The sequence below is a fragment of the Perca fluviatilis genome, chromosome 8 (genome assembly GCF_010015445.1).
Source record: "Perca fluviatilis chromosome 8, GENO_Pfluv_1.0, whole genome shotgun sequence".
Lineage (NCBI taxonomy): Eukaryota > Metazoa > Chordata > Actinopteri > Perciformes > Percidae > Perca > Perca fluviatilis.
In genome coordinates, this window is record NC_053119.1 from 14,999,116 (window position 1) to 15,015,810 (window position 16,695).

Below are 16,695 nucleotides of genomic sequence, written 5' to 3' on the forward strand. Positions count from 1 at the left end.
TTTATTTGAATAATACGCGAAAAAAGTGTTACTTTGGGTCTGCTTTCTTGGAGCTTACCTGTCCCATACACTGTGGCGTTTGTTTTATGAATGAGCGAAGTTTTGTTGACTTTGAGGACGTGGCGGTTCTCGGCCAATCCAATCACCGATGCTCCCTTAAAGTGGACCAGTGAGCGACCGACATCGCACTCACCTTCTCAGCGCCTGATTGGTCGGCTGGGGTTTTAGCACAGGAAGTGCATGGGTGTGTTTCCGAGGGGGCGGGTCTTAAACTGCGTCGAAGAACTTCCCTGAAGACACCGGTGAGTTCTCTTTATAAATTGTGGTTTAAAATTCAAAAAGTAAATAAAATGTGTGTCATATAGTTGGCGTTTAGAAAGACGCAATACGGACATTAAATAATTACTTATTTGCTTTCACTGGACGAGTGAAATTGCAGCTCAGCAGGTAAAACTAACGGTACGCTAGGTTAGCCAGTCGAATGTTAGTCCCCAACCTTTGATTTTGGCTGGTAACGGTAGCTAACTAATTGGAAATAACGGCCACAAGCTGTTGCTACTGACTCGTTATACAAAAACGATGGCAAGATTTAGCTAACTAAGGTGTCGCGACGTGCAAAAGTGAGACTACAGATACTGTGCTGTGTCACACGAAAGCAGCCACGTTAGCAATGAACGTCTTTAAGAACGTCTTTAAATACTGCATTCAATTTGCTGCTGTCATAATAACAATAACGGTACCGTCTATTTATAAAAACTTGGAATGCTAGCAGGTGATTTTTGAATATGTTCTTGTGAATCACTCTAAACCGCTTAGACCTAGCGTTAACCATAACCTTCTGTTATGAATGTAGGATTAAATTGCAGGGCAGTTGTATACTGCGTTGGTTTTAGCTATGCTAGTTGTACCTAATGATAGATTTAAAATTTTGAAATGTTAGCTAGTTAAATAATGCATACATTTTTTTACATGAATGATAATGTTAATATTTTTGAGAATTGTTGAGCTGGTGTTAATACACTTTATGGGATGTGAACTTCTACAGCATTCCAGAGGTGGGACAAATCAGTTATTGCATCAGCTAGATTAGCCAACAATTCCCCTCACATTTGCTTGCACTGAGTCATGCACTTTTAAACTTGTATGCGCAGAGTTAAGTAGTACAGAAAAGTGCACGATAAACTAAGATATATCTGTAATACAATGTTTTAACTAGAATGCCCTGTTTGAGCAATAACCACAGGTTCCTGGTGTCTTCTTCTTGCCCCTAGTTCAGACAGCGTTTGCACGTACACAGGATGGAGCTGCGACCACTTGTAATGTGCTTTGCTCTCTGTGTGGTTTACGCCACCAGCAAACCCACAGAGAAGAAGGACCGTGTTCACCACGATGAACCCCTCAGCAACCGAGAGCATGATGATGTGGAGAACTTTGACTATGACCATGAAGCCTTTCTGGGACAAGAGGAGGCCAAGACCTTTGATCAGCTCACACCAGAGGAGAGCAAGGAGAGGCTCGGGTAAAACTGCATGTCAGGGAGACTGTCCATATCTGTTCTTATAATACTGGGATTATATGAAGTCACTGTGCTAATTACCTAGTTCGAGGAGCAGTCAAGTTAATCTGAGGTGGCACACCACTGGATGATGTGAGGGAGCAAACTGATCGTCTGCCAAATTTCTTTCATTTATCTACAGCATGTTGGTTGAACGTATAGATGAGGATAAGGATGGCTATGTGACAGCTGAGGAGATGAAGAAGTGGATCAAGCACGCTCAGAAGAGGTGGATCTACGATGATGTGGATCGACAGTGGAAGAGTCATGACCTCAATGGAGATGAGGTGGTGTCCTGGGAGGAGTACAAGAACGCCACATACGGATACATTCTTGGTATGGCTGCAGACAATCTTCTTTTTTTATACACTTGATGTATCACCTGTGTACTGCATGGACACATATTTACTTTGCCACACATGCACACTCTATACAAAGTTGTGACCTCTGACTTGCAGATGATCCCGACCCCGATGATGGCTTCAGTTACAGGCAGATGATGAATCGCGATGAGAGGAGATTCAAAATGGCCGACCAAGACAATGACATGAAAGCCAACAAGGAGGAGTTTACAGCCTTCCTTCACCCTGAGGAGTACGACCACATGAAAGACATTGTAGTGCTGGTGAGTGACAAACTCACACAGGTGTTAAATGATGACCCTAACACTGTTTAAAATCCATTCTCACTGCCCTGTGGTCTCTTTTCTAACTATAGGAAACTATGGAAGACATTGACAAGAATGGAGATGGTTTAATAGACTTAGACGAGTACATAGGTGAGTTCTAGCCCATTGTCCTATAAGCATCATCCATTTGTACCACACAATTGTGGGTTGTTATTGGTGGAACGCTAATGCAGATGGATAATACAAAATTAAGGTATTGGTCAGTGTTTGAGGAACCCCTATGAAATGATAATTTGCAACATCATCAACGCCATCTTTCTTCGCTCTAGGTGACATGTACAGCCAGGAGGGAGACGCCACAGAACCTGAGTGGGTGAAGACAGAGAAGGAACAGTTTACTGAATTCAGAGACAAAAACAAAGACGGAAAGATGGACAAGGAGGAGACCAGAGACTGGATCCTGCCCAGTGACTACGACCATGCTGACGCTGAGGCCAAGCATCTGGTCTATGAGTCGGATACAGACAAAGTACGTACTGTAGAACTGTAAATTATTTCAAATTTCATCAGAAATGCACAAGTTCTAATGAATTTGACGTGCTGTCTTATTCACTGAATATTGGGTGGAGGGGTGGAGTTGAACTGCGTATATGAAACCAGTTTATTAATTTAAGTGTGCTTTTACAGTGTGCAACAAATAGTGGTAGAATGTTTTGACATTGCAATGACAATATGACACTCAAAGAAGCACAGACAATTATTAAAGTCTAGATTCATACAAATACTTTTGAAATAATGAGTTTGCTTTTTAGCAACTTGCTCAAAATGTTTGTTTCATGCCTGCATTTGCTTCACCGTAAAAACCATTGTGTGACACTTCATGTCTTTCTGTCCCAGGCGCGTAATGTAAACAGTCATATTTTAGTTTTTTATACATTTTTTTTTTTTTTTTTTTTTTTTTTTTAAACCTTGCAAAGGAGGATCTTAAAGCATGATAAATGCAGGAGATACAGGCTTTCATCTCAGTCCTGTCTGTGTTGTAGCCCTTTGGGATTTGTTTATTGTGTAACTAAGATGAGAAAATCGATCTTATTTATTGTCTGCACCCAGTGACACAAGTGCAAATCACACAAGACATACCAAATACCTATGGTAATGCATAATGACAACAAGTACCTCCATATCTTGGTAACAGTTCTTTTTTTCTGAATAATCTTTTTGTACTGACACAAATACAAGGTTTATCATGTGTGTTATTCTCTCTCCGTCAGGATGGCCGCCTGACCAAAGCAGAAATCGTGGATAAGTACGACCTGTTCGTGGGCAGCCAGGCGACTGACTTCGGAGAGGCTCTGACTCGACACGACGAGTTCTAACATCCACCTGCCTCCAAAGACTCTGTGTTCATTTTGTGTACCACCTTAGTCCTCCGACGGTCGATTGAGTATTTCAAACGAGATGAGCTCGCCTAATCCGACGCCACGGACAGTAATTTATTTGGTTTGTTGAATGTGTCCCAGTGTACACACACTAACAGTGTGTCGTCATGCTCAGTTGTGTGTAAGATTGGGATATATCGCCAGCCTTTGCTCTGCTTCCACACACTACTCTTCCCATTTTCTAGGTCAGGTGAAAAACAAACAGTGTTAGATGATAATTAGTTTTTCTTTGAAAGAATAATTTTATGAAATAGCCATGTTTTGTTATGAAACCCTAAAAGAGCAAATTTAAGTTTGCAGTGTACAGAGTACTTTGTCATACCATTTCTTTTTGCAATGCACTGGACTGTGAAGAGTAAAGCTGATGTCTAGCTAGTTTTGTTCTACTACAGAATTTGTTCTACTCCTCCTGTCTAATCATGTAATCGGGCCCAAACTGAAAAGTAGTTTCTGATTCACTTGTGCTTTGTTTTCATGTCTTTATTGATCATAATGCTGGAGTATAGGGTGTTTGGAACGAGGATTAAATATTAAATTCCAGTGACGATAAAGACTATTTGGACTAGTGCAATACAGTATAATCAGTGGGACCGCACTGTGTTTGCTATACTGGTCCCCAAAGCATCCATGTTAACACAAGCCGTGGGTCCCACATAAGGGCGGGCTGTGTGTTAGTGGAAGGAATCAAGAATTTCTGATTTAATGACTAATGGATGCTTTGTCCTCAAAGCTGCCTCCTTTCTTCTTCTTTTTTTTCTCATCACCTTAATAGTGTGTGTGCGTGTGAATCTGTGTGTACATATATTACTTGTACTCTTAATTTTTTTTTAAATGTTTTTGTTGGTTTCAGCTGAACAAACTAATTTGTGTGCCAAGGAAACACCTTTGTCCTGTTTTGTAAGCTGTTTAAAAAAAACAAAAAGCTAATTTCATTTCAAACGCGTCCCCCTCCTAAATATGTTTATAATGCTTATTTTATCACTTCAACCATTTATAACCACTGTTGAGAATTTTTATGGTATACTATAATGTATATGATAATGTTTTTTTACAGGCTCACTGCAGCGACCACCCTTTCACTAGAGACTTTACTGTAAATAAGTTGTTGGTCTGCAGACTGAGCACTCTAACAATCAGGTCCAATTTTTGTGATTGAGAATGTCTCAATAAAAACAAATAAAATTGGAGCTTTTAGTCTACTGTATTTTTTTTTGACTTAAAGTAATAGTATCGGGTACTTTTCACATGGCAGTTGCTATTACAAGTGCTAGTGTTAAATCCCATTCTGTAGTCAAGCTACTGTTCTCAAAGTTCTTTCTGCGGAAAGCAAAACATACCAATATGTAGGTTTCTCTGTTGTCACCCTAAACAAAATTCTAATAACCTCTTTTAAAATGATCTTATGTAGTAAACGTGGAAGTTGAAATTTGCCTGTGTTGCAGTAGAATCCCTTTTTTATTTATTTTTTTCAGCTGTTTTCCTTTTTAGGGAATGTTCAGTTTCCTGTCCTGCTCTCCTCTTTTTCAGTTTAACCAAATAAGGTTTGATTAACTTGAATGCTTGTTTTTTTTTTTTGGCAGCTTTCTTTTTAATTTGCCATTTAGGAGCTTCAATGAAGCAGTTTAACTTCTCCTTATTCACCACCAAAACTGATTTATAATCACTTTAGACAATAACTTAACTCATGTTGAAAGAAAAAACTGAGGCAGCTTGTAGAGTAGGCATAACAAAACAATTATTTAAAAGAGGTACACTATGTGAGAGTTTTAAACATACAGTAGTACTCCGCAGCTATTTAACAGATTTATGTGATGACCGTGGTCATATATTCTGCCTGCCTGGAACTTTACTCCCATAGATAGAAGTGCAACAGTTTTCATTTAATGTGCATTTACCTTTTTTAAAAAAAAAAAACACACAGTCTCATTATCATTTGTAGACATTCACAGACAATGTATTTGATTACTGATTCATTCAGGCTGTTCTACTTATACTAACTTTGCAATGAATGAGCATGTTGTATCCTTGATGAAACCATTCATAATTTATACTGACAAGTTTGATTTAAAAGAGTTTTTTTTTTTTTTTAACTGCATTGTGCACTCAAGGTCACTCATTCCTGTCATACCGTATACGCAATGGAACAACATTATGTGTTGTAATTGTGTAAATGTCTATGTTTACATATAGATATGTATTCTGTCTTTGCCTCATTAGTTCCTACAGTACAGCAGAACCACACTGTAGCGTTTCTTTCTTGCTCGATGACGTGTCCGGCCTCCGTCATCCATCTTCAGCTTACCTTCTCATCGTCTGCCCCGTCACTCTCAGTTCACACAATATTATAGTGACCTCACTTAGTAGTAAATGTGATAAACATGGGATTACAACGAGCCATCACTCTAAGCAGCTCTTCTTCGTCTGACGCTAACTCATCGTCATCCTCACTGTTCTTGTCTGCATCTTCATCTCCCAGAAAACCATCATCATCCAAACCCCCGGCCCCACGGCCATCCTGCTCGTTTCCCGAGTTCGTCGAGGGCCTCCTGTCCCCAGATGTACTTTCGGCATCTGCAGACCCACCCGGCAGCTCTGATTGCTCTGTTTGGTCCAGTGATGTGGAGGGTTGGTCTACCTCTGTGCTTTGAGTCATAGATGTTCGCTCTGGTGTTACTGGAGGTGTATCAAGAGGAGACGTATCTATGTGTACAAGTGTGGCCTTTAAAGACACATGCTCTGGGGCGGGTGAGGACAGTAGGGGTGCATTTGGGGGGGTCTTCACACGAGGTTTGCGGAAGGGTTTGTCTATTTCTGCTGAAGCAATACGGGTATGACTGCAAGGAATGCTGGATTGAGAGGAGGGGCTGGTGACAGGGTCAGCAGAGTCAGCCGGGTCATCATTGGTTGTTGTTTCTGTAGTTTGTAAATCAGGACAGGTGAACGGTGGAGTGTCAGCGTCACCAGGGGATCCAGGACTAGGACTGGTGTCAGGTTGTGCCTCAGGATGGTCAAGAGATGTATCATTTGGTGAGCCAGGGTTTTCTTCGGGTGGAGCAGCATTTTGAACCATACGTATGGGGCTCATCTTCACAGTGGCTGGGTGAGAACTGGAGGAGATTTTGTTTGGTGTAGAAACATTATTATTGAAGATCACAGGGCTAGGCACAGTTTCATTGGGGATGAAGCTGGTGTCGGGTGCAGCGGTTGTTCTGGGTGGAAGGGGTCCTCGGCAGGGGGGGAGGTTTTGGTGGGTGTAGATGCCAGGATTGTCTGAGAAGCTGAAGGAAGGATTGCAGTTTCCATATTCTTCATTGTTGTATGGTGCTTCCTCTGTGTTCGTCGTGCTGCTATTGTGACTGACCTGGAGAGCAACAACAGTGGAAAAAGTAAACCACTATTGTATCGCAGAGAGAAGGTCAGTGAATGATCCCGGTTTAGTGTGACAGTGACATGTGTTGAAATTGCCAGGCCTTCTATCAACCAGGCAGTCTAACCTTGTAGTGAGTGAGTTGATTAATTACAATGTGAGTAATTTACTTTCCACATTTACAGTATGACTGTATGATACTGAACTTGAAGGTTTCCCGGACCTTAGAAACAGTTTGACGAGAAAATCCTAAAAACAAGGTCCAACTTACTTGTTGCTTTCGACCACATCTTGTGGCCTTCATCAGCTGATAGAGTTGCTCAGTTGTCATGAAGATGGTTTAGTCGTTGTCATGTGATATTCCATACTTAGGTCATGTTACAAGAACTAAATCATCTCCATGACAACTGAGAAACTCCATCCGGTGATTAAGGCCAGGAGATGTGGTCAAAAGCATCAGAAACAGCTAATAAACTGGTGAGAATGTTTTGTCAAACTGTGTATGAACTGACCATTTACTTTAATTAGAATTCGGACAGTTTAGACATGAGCTAATTAGAAAACTATAAGTAATTGTGAAATGGAGATCATGACTAGTGGACTGCACAGAGTTTATTAAGGACAGGAAATATAGGACAATGAATGATGAATATTATATAAGGACGAATATTAGCTTTGATAGTAAACGAATAACTCACCAGTTGGAACCACCGTAAACTCTGAGGGAGAATATGCAGTAGAAAATATTTTAGAAACTCAAATTCACTGACCAACAAATTTTGGTAAATATAATTCTGGATTACAGAGCTTAAAAATCTCACCACATTGGGGTGTTTGCCCTGGGCCACACAGCCTCTCTGCAGTGGGTCCCTCTTTCCTTTGTGTTTCTTCTTCAGCCATATCGCCATAGACAGGGTACATCCAAGTACAGTCATGAACACCATGCTCAGAAACAACGCTTTGCCCACAGTGCAGCTTATCGGACGCTCATCTCCCAGTGGACTATTAGGGACTGCAGTGTACATAGACAGACATACAGATACATTGTTTCAGTCTGCAGGCTCATCAGTAGTGAATGTTTATCGGTGTTTTAAGCCCCCAATGTCTCCTTCCAGGCAGCGCTGCCTGGAAGGCACTAGGATTAGGCAATGGTTATGTTTAGGGTTAGGTGCGTTGAAGTCAACAGTTGCAGCGCTGCCTTGAAGTCAATTAGGCTATGGTTATGGTTATGGTTATGGTTATGGTTATGGTTAGGGTTAGATGCCTTGAAGTCAACAGTTGCAGCGCTGCCTGGAAGGAGATGTTGGGGGCTTAAAACACCATTGAGCGTAGTGAATGCCTGTGTGTGTAAGAGTGTGTCCTTACTTGATTGTCCTTCAAATAACACCTCCACCACTACAGTAGCAAAGGTAGCATCACCTGAGTCCTGGTCTATAGCCGTTACCTGCAAAGTATTTTGACTTTTTATCACATCATCGCCATCTTATTGCTTTCATGCTACGTATGAAATCTTTCTAAACACTTACAGTATTTAAAAGAGATTAAAAAAAAGGATGCCAAATGTAAGCTTACATAATGTTGTTTTTTGGTGAGCTACGATATGAAAAACCACTGGTATTGTCTTTTCAATCAAATTGAATAAACAAATCAAATGATAACAAAAGGTTTTCACTGAGGCTCACCTCTAGAATGTGTTTCTGTTTTGCTTGAAGTTTATTGGTCCTAGCGATCAGAAGACCCTCCTGTGTGATCTGGTAGATGTCTGTGTGATTGGATGTAGGACTGAAGGTGAAGTGGATCATGGGATTGAAACCCTGTCAATTTGTGGAGTAAAAGGAGGTGGGTAGGTGACAATGTAAATCACATACAGAACTGCTTTGAGAATTGTTGCACTGTGGGTGTATATGGCATGTGTGTTGAGTAAAGTGTGGTGCGTACATGGTGAAAGTCTTGATCTTGTACATGTAACATCAGCGCTTTGCTGCCAAAGGTATAGACCAGAGAGGCGGGGCTATTTCCAGCAGTTACAAAGCCTTGATATTCAACCCTGTCAAACTGTGGATAAAACTTGTTCACAGCCAGAACTCGGACCAACACTGTAGCAACAGAATATTTTCTGGGGTCGTCGTCCTGATATGCCTGGATGCAAGACACAGAGAGACAAAAAAGACAAATCAGTGAGATTGGTATTCGGAGTAATAAAAGTGTGGAGTGGATGTCTTTCAAGCCTGCTGCAAACATTGAGTCTTACCATGACCTGTAGATGCAGCTCTGGAGTTGAGAGTCTGTCTCCAATCCCCCGAATCAGTTTCACCTCCCCCGTTTCTGGGTCCATCAGGAAACGCCCATCATCGTCTCCTAGCATGAACACAAACATAGTTACAATAGTTACAGATGTAAGCACAGCACATTTGAATAAATGCTAATTTGCGTTGGTGTATGATACCTGAGAGAATGGCATAGCTGAGGGCAGAGCTGAGGCCTCTGTCTCCATCCACTGCATGAATGGGACCAGGAGAGAAGTCCAACACAATGTCCTGCAACGTGACACACATTTGTCAGTCCTACTTCTTGGTTGTGTTTTTAAGTTTACCAAGATCATGTCAGTGGATAATATATGGACATCATTAATGACCATTCCAATAAAACACTAGTCAGTGTTGAAAATTGGGTGGGGCAAAGGGCATCTGAGAAAAACTGCCCCCAATATTTTGAAATATATATATATATATATAGGCCAATAATCCTACATTAAGCCATCATTTTATTTCAATTCATTTAATTTCCATTTCCGTCTATAACATATCAGCATTGTTACATAAATGCACTGATAATAGCAATACTATGCTTTTTATTTACTCATGTTGGCACAAGGTGGTGATTACTGTATGCATTAATCTGGGCTCATTTCACATTTAAAAACAGCAGCTTTATGCACTAATTACTTTTTTTTTTAAGTGCCCCCAAAATTTTGTAAATGCTCTGACTTTTTAGACAGTGAAAGTTGCCACCAAAATAATTTCCTACACTGTCACTAGGGATACGTGTGTGGTCTGATAGAAGGAGGGTTTAGCAACTGACCTCTTCCCCCTCTGTGACTTTGACTGTGTACACAGGGCTGGTGCAGATGCGACTATTCTCATCCTGAAAAAGTAGCATGCAGGGCAGGAATTGTGGGTACTGGTCATCTCCATCCAGGACGGTGATGGTGATGTTGCTGCTGGTATTAAAGCGCTCAGCAGTGCTCATTTCCTGAGATAATGACAAGTCAAGATTTCTTTAGAGGATATAACCCTGGTCTAGCAAGTTTGATGGAGAAACGAATGAATGCACAAACTGCCACTTCTTTTTATTACTTATTTTCATCTTCCTATTTATTGTTATTATTGTTTTCTGTATGGCATGTGCATGTATCTGTGTATGTGTATGTGGTGTGTGTGAGTGTGCGAGCATCTGTTGAATGTTTAATTTACCGTTTCAGGAGATGCACAGCAAGTTTCTTTGTACAATGTGCAATGGAAATTAAGGCATTCTACTATATGAGGTATGGTTCTATTTCTCCATTAGTAATCGTAAAGAGCATCAGGGAATCAAAGCTTTACTTTATTTTCTTGGGAAGGATGACAGAAACGGATTTAATAAGATAAATTTGTTGATACATTTACACTAAAACTGTTAAAAATGTAATGTTTATAGCTTACTGAAGCATGGATGATGATAGTAAGCAGGGTTTTGGTCTCATAGTCAAGAGGCTTGGACAGGATCACCTCTCCGCTGTTGGGGAGATCAATCTTGAAGTACTCTGCATCAGGCTGCAGAACACACACAAACACATTAACAGTGGTGCTTTTGTGGTGGTGTTTTTTTCTAGTGTAAAGAGTTAAAGAGTAGAACTCACTGATGCCTGGTCAATGGAGTAAATGATCTTGTCGTTATCTGCATCTGTGGCCTGGACAGTTAACACCACAGTGTTCACTGGAGTTAGCTGGAAAACACACAGATAGAAACTCAGGCAGAGAAACACTGTAGAACTTTAATCTTGTATGTTTGATGTATGCGTATGTGTGCCCGTGTTTGTGAGCGTGCCATACCTCACTGATAATGAGAGACTGGACAGTGTCTTCTGCGAACACAGGGGAATTATCATTCTCATTGAGAATCTCCACCATGATCCTGTACACACTCTACAACAACATAAAAAAGAGACAGAGGTTTGAATGTGGGATGACACACTGAAGAGTTATGGGTAAGATGAATGGAAAAATGTGTACCTGAAGTGTGTCATCCTCATAACATGACAAGTCAGCCATTAGAACAGGACCCTGAGTCTGAGAGATGTGGGAACAAAACATATGAAGATACAAAGAAGACCTTTATTCAATATGATAGAATATTTTAACACAAATCCTAAATCATGATAACCAACAGGATAACTTTGTGAACAGGCTATTGCCAAGACATTGACTCAGGAAAACACTCAATTTATAATGCTTAATTCCATATTAAAAGCACATAAGGTATAAATATGTTCAGTCTATTTTCAAGAAAAAGTCTTTATAGGCTTTTGTATTCATTGTGCACTCTCACATTTGCCTACTCTAGAAATGTTTAACTAAGTGCCTAAAAAATATAATATTGTAACATGCATTTTCTCTTATTTGATGTTAATCAATAATCAATCATGCATGTACACCAAAACATATAGAAATAATAGGCCACATAACACACTTCATATATTTCTTGTTCTTTTAATAAAAATGTCATATTTTCCTTTTATGGTGACAGTGTAAGAAATGCCAAATTTCTATGAAGCATGCTGGGAAGACGAGATTTCTATAAGGTGTGTTTAATAAGTGAATTGTACATATGCACCCTCTTGGTCACTCAAAGCTTAGTATAATTGATAAAGATGCAATGTTGAAACTATATAGCTGTACTAATGTTTTCTTTTTAAGGATAGTGACAGAAGTAGATCAACTGAGAGACAGAAAGAGATAGAGAGAGACAGAGAGAGAGAGAACGCTAATCTGGTTGACCCTTTAATAGCTGCCATGATGTACGTCAGCTGGCTGGGAAGAGGATGACGGTAAGAGAGATTGTTTTTGGTCCAAGGACAAGGCTATACGGTTCATCCCTGATTGTTTGCTCTAAACTTAGATATAACTTCCTCATTGTGGCCCCACACTGTAACAAGCATTCCTACAGACTCATAAAATCTGAAATCCTTGCGCTATATTCGCGTCTTTCTGATTATAAGAAAGCTCCAACACTCAGATCATGTCCAGACTCAGTTACCTCTCGGTCAAGGACCTTGTCAGCTGATGTTTTCAGCCGGATGCTTCTTCCCTCCAAGAAGAACCAATCAGCATCCTTTCCATCCAGGCTCCAGTGAACCCCATCCATTGTGGTCTCAGCCATGAGTTCAGCAACAACTTCTCCTGAGTGGCTGTTTTCTTTGATTGTCGCATATACATCCTGACCATCCAAACATCCACCCCACCCTGACATTCCTGTGTCAAGGCAACATATGCAAAGTGTAAGAAACCCATAAATTCTGGCAATGAGTTGAACTCTGATGCATACAAATGTGACATGGCTGTACCTGTGGCTGTGTGCAGACACAGGAGAAACAACAGTGAGCAGGCTAGAGCCTTGGCCTGAAACAATCTCCATTTAAGTTCAATGAGGGCCATTCCTGGGCTCAGTCAGGCCTCAGGGATCAGTTCTTTCTGAGTGAAGAGAGAGGAATAACAAACACGATTAGCTAAACACGATCATCCTTTCACTTCTACGGTGTGAATGAGTGGGCTAGGCTTAGCTTTCTTCTGTGCCTTGATGGCAACATGTCTTAATAAGCATCATTAGTTTAAGACCCTCTCCTAATGTATTAACAAAGCAGCACGCACCGACACAAACACACACACACTCTGCTCTGTCCTATAATTCCCTCAAATCCCCTTAAAGTGTGTTTCTGTCTGGCTTTCCCTAGTCTGAGAGCTAGAGCAAACCAGCAGAATAGTAGACCGCTATCCTTATTCTCTTCATGTTTCTCTGTGACCTGGCAACACTTAGTGTAAACCCTCTGACTTATATTCTTTCTGCATCTGTGGCTTTTTAAAGGTTGCATTTCCTACAAGCACAGATACGAGTTATCGGGTTACAATGACTCTTTTTAGAAGTATGTCAGTCAGTATTTCAGAAACTTGGCCACATTTTTTCACCACAAAATTCAACTTCAGTTTTATTTCAAGTAAATTAAGGTGTGTGACTTAATGTCTATAATGCTCTTGTGAGTCTCTGGGTGCACTGGTGTGTTTGTCTGTGTAAGTGTTTGAATGCGGTGAGGGGGCTAAATAGGATCTGGGGTCACATCCTGACAGTAACTCTGCTGCCAATGTGAGGTAAATAAACACACACAACTCATATAATGCATATGAACACAAATTGCCTATGCTGTTGTTCAGCTGACTGACCTGTGGTTGTCAAATCCTCTGCAGCTTGTCTGTCAGTCTCCATATCCTCCTGACTTGTGATGAAAGCAGCATCTCTGATTCCCAAAGCCCTGAAAAGCCACTAAACGCCCCCTCAAAAAGGCAAAATGAGGCTTTTAGGACTAAACAATAGACGCAACAATAGATACCACCGGCCACACACACACTGACCCCCCCACATACATTAAAAAGCAGATAGCGCCTTATGTTGTGTATCCTGGGATCAACGTCAGCTCAGAGACTTAAGCCCGAGGGCGGAGTTTACCTGGACAGGGACAAAGACGGAGCCAACCAGATTAGAGATAGCAAGAAGCTGCTGGTGAGGTCAGAGACCGGGGTCACAAGTGAAGTTAAGAGATTTGTCTGGTACAAAGACAGAGCCATTTTGTCATGCAATCAAAGTTGAAGGGTCAGTTCTACTTCAAGCTGTAGTTGCTTTATTACAGAGCATAACAGGAAATGTCTTTTTCCTCAGTAAATTAGGTCTTGGAAGCTTGAAACATACTTTAAGTGTATAGATATATGTCAGTGTATTGTTTAGGTTAGAACTTCCTAAAAGAGTACAGTATGAGTGTTTACTTTAGCTACAAAGCTTGTGCCTGTTGGATTTGATCAATTAGTGACATGTGACAACTAATGGGGCCTGACAAGGGATTAGCTATCAAACATTGGCTGTTCACCTTCTGAAGATTAACTCACATCCCTTTTCACACTTGTCCCAGCATGCATAGGCACACACACACACACACACACACACACACACACACACAGATACAGACACACACACACACACACACACACACACACACACACACACACACACACACTTAAAGGAGTGTGTCTGGTCTGGACATATCTTTAGGGCTTCTGTGATGAAAGCTATCGTTTGCAGAAATGTTTTGGTTAGAGCAGACTTGTCAGTGGTTTCTATTGTCAGAAAAAAAAAACAGGAGGAGCAGAAGTGTAATGTTTGCCTCAGGGGAAAGTTAACTTCTACACAGTCTGTGTCTCTGAGAGAGAGTACAAAGGACAAGCACTTCTCAGATCATATTTTTAGGTTTAAAGATGGTATTTCAAGCAGCATTTAGAGTTGTGAATTCAGAGGATGAAACGATCACTGCACTTTTTGCACAGTTTTTTAAAGGTTTTTATGTTGACATAATAAGATGAACAATAGCTAAATAGATTAACATAGATAAACAGACTTGTTGAGGTTGTATTATATTGCTATGATTGGACATAACCGCTGGATGTCAGCAGATATGTGGTTGAAAAGCAGATAGGGAATGGTTGATAGATAATAGTTGGATTGTTGTTGTGTTGTGTGTGTTTTGTTTTGTTTTTTCTTGTAATGATGTTACCTAAAATGGCAATCATTAGAAACTTAGCTGAACTTTTGTCGAGGACTGTTAAGTCTACTGAAGAAAGACATCTCACTATAGACAAATTGATTGTAGCAGTAGTAGTTTGGAGTCTAACTCAGACTTCACTTTTTATACTCACATGATGTAAAATATGTAGACACATATGTGCACATATCAAACTCTCACACCGTCACACAAACATTTTTCAGTGCATTTTGTGTCCTTTGTGTGTAATTATACATGTGAATATGTAAATATTTTCATGGGCAGAAAGCAAAGTTTGCATTACCTCTCAAATATAGAGTAGCAATACCAAGTGAATACATTGAATAATAAAACACTGTGATATGTGAACAAATGTTGCATTAATGTTGTGAAATCTCATAAATTAAATTAAATTAAATTAAAAGTATGTCATATTATATGCTAAGGCTCTAAAGATGGCAATGTTGGTCTATCTTAAGTCCACAACTTTGGTAAAGTTAAAAAAAAAAGCAAAAAAAACCTATTTGATGGATGATTGATTTTGCACAGACATTCATGGTGTCCAGAGGATGAATCCTGATGACTTTGGTGATCCCCTCACTTTTCCTCTAGAACCACCTTGAGGTTTGCATTTGTGGTTTTGAGTGTAATGTCTCGATAACTATTGGATGAATTTATATGAAATTTGGTTCACACACTCCTGTCCCCCTTTAGGATGGATTTGAATAACTTTGGTGATCCCCTGACTTTTTTTGACTGAACATGGTAAATATTACACATGTCGTTATGAGCATGTTAGCATGCTTAGCATTCAGCTCAAAGCACCAATGTGCCTACAGCCTCACAGAGCCTCTTGCATGGCTGTAGATGTATTTGTCTTGTTCTAAATTGCTCAATTTGTCCTGCAAATCGACCCAACCTTCTTCCACTCAAGAGGAAGGCCCACTGGCTATGAAGTGGGTGTGAGAGCAACATTATGTTCCTGTTAGTGTTCCTCTGAAAGACAATTTAACAGTAAATGGCCTCCTTCATAAAAGCTTGATTCTACGTTAAAAACTAAATCCCTGGAAAAACATTTGCTGCATTCTTCAAGTCTATACTGCTTTATCACTGTCTTCAATCAGCCCTCTCGGCCTGGAAGTGTAATGCCATCCAGAGGGATTGAGTGTATGCTGAAAAACCACTGAAGCGAATAGAGTAAATCCTGTGGGAAAACTTGTAATTGTGATTATTACAGACTAACTGGCATTATTCACGGATAAGGTTTTGTTTGGTAAGTGGACAGAGGGTGGGAAGACCATGGTTAAAATCATGTGTTCGAAAATGTGTCTCCTGTATCTCCTGTAACAGATATAATCTCAATCTGTATAGAAAACAATCTGGAGTGACTCTCCACCCTGCTGCGTGCATTAGGAAACACCTGGGTGTCCTATCATCACATTAAAAATACTTCAACAAGACAGAGAGGCATGTCTTTCTTTGTAGCAGTGTCTGTGTAGTCTAGTCTTAGAGCTATGAGGGTGCACATAAAGAAAGGCTCTGAAATAATAAACACAGCAGAGACAATAAGGACAACAACACGAGGGAAAAGCCAAGAGTTGTGGAGACAGAGGTGTGTATGTGTGTGGGGGTGGGGAGAAGAGATTTAGCACTGTGGGATGCACACTGGGACCGATTCCAAAGCAGTGAAACATAACTACTTGTGTTTACCCCCTCCCTCTGTCTCCCTCTGCCTCTCTCTGTACACACACACACACACACACACACACACACACACACACACACACACACACACACACACACACACACACACACATTTTTGGCTGCTTCAGGATGGCTCCTCTCCAGTCTCTCCAGACCAGGTTT

General features: G+C 40.5%; 2 protein-coding genes across 3 annotated transcripts; one reads left to right on the forward strand and one right to left on the reverse strand.

Annotated features, from left to right (window-relative positions):
* Window positions 1-175: 175 nt before the first annotated feature.
* On the forward strand, window positions 176-4,554 carry calub (calumenin b). Of its 2 annotated transcripts, none has more exons than XM_039808421.1 (7): window positions 176-302; window positions 1,272-1,519; window positions 1,698-1,891; window positions 2,014-2,180; window positions 2,273-2,333; window positions 2,513-2,712; window positions 3,455-4,554. In XM_039808421.1, the coding sequence occupies exons 2-7, from the start codon at window positions 1,299-1,301 to the stop codon at window positions 3,557-3,559; spliced, it is 948 nt and encodes a 315-aa protein (XP_039664355.1). In that variant the 5' UTR covers window positions 176-302; window positions 1,272-1,298; the 3' UTR covers window positions 3,560-4,554. The 2 variants fall into 2 exon arrangements, with proteins under 2 accessions (XP_039664355.1, XP_039664356.1); XM_039808422.1 differs by lacking the exon at window positions 176-302 and adding an exon at window positions 357-447.
* Window positions 4,555-5,185: 631 nt separating this feature from the next.
* LOC120563916 (cadherin-related family member 5) lies at window positions 5,186-13,701 on the reverse strand. Its single transcript, XM_039808420.1, has 16 exons — window positions 13,463-13,701; window positions 12,592-12,718; window positions 12,285-12,499; window positions 11,261-11,317; window positions 11,081-11,173; window positions 10,888-10,974; window positions 10,691-10,801; window positions 10,071-10,241; window positions 9,436-9,526; window positions 9,241-9,347; window positions 8,928-9,128; window positions 8,672-8,803; window positions 8,355-8,433; window positions 7,811-8,001; window positions 7,688-7,708; window positions 5,186-6,983 (listed from the first exon to the last, which is right to left on the reverse strand). Exons 2-16 carry the CDS (start codon window positions 12,680-12,682, stop codon window positions 5,976-5,978), a joined length of 2,655 nt encoding a protein of 884 aa, XP_039664354.1. The 5' UTR covers window positions 12,683-12,718; window positions 13,463-13,701; the 3' UTR covers window positions 5,186-5,975.
* Window positions 13,702-16,695: the final 2,994 nt, after the last annotated feature.